The sequence below is a fragment of the Penaeus vannamei genome, chromosome 4 (assembly GCF_042767895.1).
Source record: "Penaeus vannamei isolate JL-2024 chromosome 4, ASM4276789v1, whole genome shotgun sequence".
Taxonomy (NCBI): domain Eukaryota; kingdom Metazoa; phylum Arthropoda; class Malacostraca; order Decapoda; family Penaeidae; genus Penaeus; species Penaeus vannamei.
In genome coordinates this window covers 9,321,177-9,323,676 of record NC_091552.1, presented here as the reverse complement: position 1 = coordinate 9,323,676, position 2,500 = coordinate 9,321,177, and the positions used below count along the sequence as shown (strand labels likewise).

Sequence of the window (2,500 nt, the reverse complement as noted above, 5' to 3'; positions counted from 1 at the left end):
GTGATTTCCAATAACTTTTTGAAGGTAATCGTATCCAAACCATATTTGTCAAGATAAGTATTGTCCAGGTTGTTAGCTATCAACTCCGTGGTCTCTTGTAGAGGCACGTTTGTGAATAACGACTCGACATCAAAACTCGCCATAGTGACGGGTTGTTGGAAGTTCAGAGACGTGATTTCTTTAACAAAGGATGTGGAATTATCAATAGTATATTGCAATAAGAGAGCATTCCCAGTTACACTCACACCCTTTTTCTACCACAGATTTTAGTATTTTGTCATCTCACTCCTCCCGCCTAGACCTCATCACCTCAGAATCCCTCCTGATACAAAAGATGCAACCAGAGCTAAACAACTTAACCACAGCGACCCCCTTGTTTACCCACTAGACTGCTCATCTCCATAAACACCTCCTTTTTTTGGTTAGTTTAACATTGATTTTACGTCTCTTAATATGTTTTATATATTTTTCTATTGTGTTCATATATTTTTTGTATATATTTTTCCGTTAATATTGTTTATTCTGTTACGTTTTTGTAAAACCAGAACGCCTTCATATTTTTACATAGTCTAATGACCCTTCTATCTGGTTAATTACAGCATTGATAATGAAGGCATGTAATCCTTCGAAACGTCTGCTAGATTAATAAAGATGAGATTCTTCACGGCCGTATTTATCTACCTCTTCATACTAACGATTCGCCGCCTTACTGGCAAACCCATTACGGAATATATAAGGAACAAATATGGCAGGACGACACTCAACATCTTCAGAAGGACCGAGAAACTCTCCTTCCGTTCAAAGAAGCTGCAGAAGGACATCCGGTTTCTAAGACTTTGTAAAAACTATCATGTTACCCCAAACTTTGTTAACTTCCGAGTTCACAACCCAATGTTTGAACGTACTGAAATATATCGTTCTTGGTGTTTTCAACTTCTTAACCGTGAAATTACTAGTCAGTTGAAAAAAGAGACATCTGTCATTAAGGATCTTAACAAGAATTTAACTTTACTAAAATCCACACTATCTCCTCTTGATTTTATTTGTGTGTCAAGGTTAATTAATGGAAACGTGGAAAAGAAAATACGTAAAGTGGATACAGTTCATAGCAAGAAACTATTAAAATTAGGTATTGATATAAACAAGAAAGTAGACAAAAATAAAGTAATATTTAATTTCTCTGACAAAATTTTAACTGACGAACAAAAGGATGTACTATCTTATGGTCTGGACTATTGTATACCCCAAACTAAGTTTGTATTTCACAGATTTTACCTGTACTTTGAAAAGCTTTGTGCTTCCTTAAAGAATTGTGACATCTACAACAACAACTTCAACAATGTTACTAACAACATCACAACTATAGCCAACAACTCCTTTAGAAAATTATCTCAACAGAGGAGACTAGGTTTTGACTCCGATGTTCTCCTGTCACCACTTCAAACCCTTAAGAATGACAATACCATTGTAATTACTAAACCAGACAAGGGACGAGGAGTTGTTATTTTAAACAAATGTGATTATGAACAAAAGTTAATGGATATTCTCAGTGACAAAACAAAATTCAAACAAATCACGACAAAAATTTCCACCCATCTGTTATATTTAGAAGACAAACTAAATAGACTTCTTCGTACTATCAAAACATCCATTAACATAAACACCTACAACTCTCTTATGACTTCTGGATCCAGACCTGGTGTTCTTTATGGACTACCCAAAGTTCATAAACCTAATATCCCTTTAAGGCCTATCATTTCCTCGATTGGCACTTTCAATTACAACACCGCAAAATTTCTTGTTCCCATCATCTCCCCTTTAACATCCAATCAATATACTATTGATAATTCCACATCCTTTGTTAAAGAAATCACGTCTCTGAACTTCCAACAACCCGTCACTATGGCGAGTTTTGATGTCGAGTCGTTATTCACAAACGTGCCTCTACAAGAGACCACGGAGTTGATAGCTAACAACCTGGACAATACTTATCTTGACAAATATGGTTTGGATACGATTACCTTCAAAAAGTTATTGGAAATCACTGCCCATCATTCAGTTTTTACGTTTAACGACTGCCTATATGCACAAACAGATGGCGTAGCTATGGGCTCTCCACTTGGCCCCTCCTATGCTAATGCATTTCTATGTCACCATGAGAAAAGCTGGCTAGATAACTGCCCGCCTGAATTCAAACCCCTACATTATCGTCGGTACATCGACGACACTTTCCTGCTCTTTAAGCACCCTTCACACATTAATCTTTTTCTAGATTACCTAAATGCCAAACACCCCAGCATCAAATTCACCTGTGAATTGCAAATGGACAACCAATTGCCATTTTTAGATACTATGATCACTAACAACAATGGTATCTTCCAAACTAGCATTTACCGTAAACCCACTTTCACTGGCCTCGGCCTACATTTTCTCAGTTACATCCCGTATATTTACAAAATCAATAGTGTGAAAACTCTTATAACTAGAGCCTACAATCTAT

The 2,500-nt window shown here is 36.5% G+C and overlaps 1 protein-coding gene across 1 annotated transcript in view; it reads right to left on the bottom strand.

The window, feature by feature from the left end:
• The window catches only part of LOC138860559 (uncharacterized), a 1,501-nt gene extending 1,353 nt beyond the window's left edge, over positions 1–148 (bottom strand). The window contains exon 1 of the mRNA XM_070118198.1: positions 1–148. This exon is cut by the window's left edge and continues 1,135 nt beyond it. Coding sequence (XP_069974299.1) covers positions 1–143 — 143 coding nt within the window. The 5' untranslated portion in view covers positions 144–148.
• Positions 149–2,500: the final 2,352 nt, after the last annotated feature.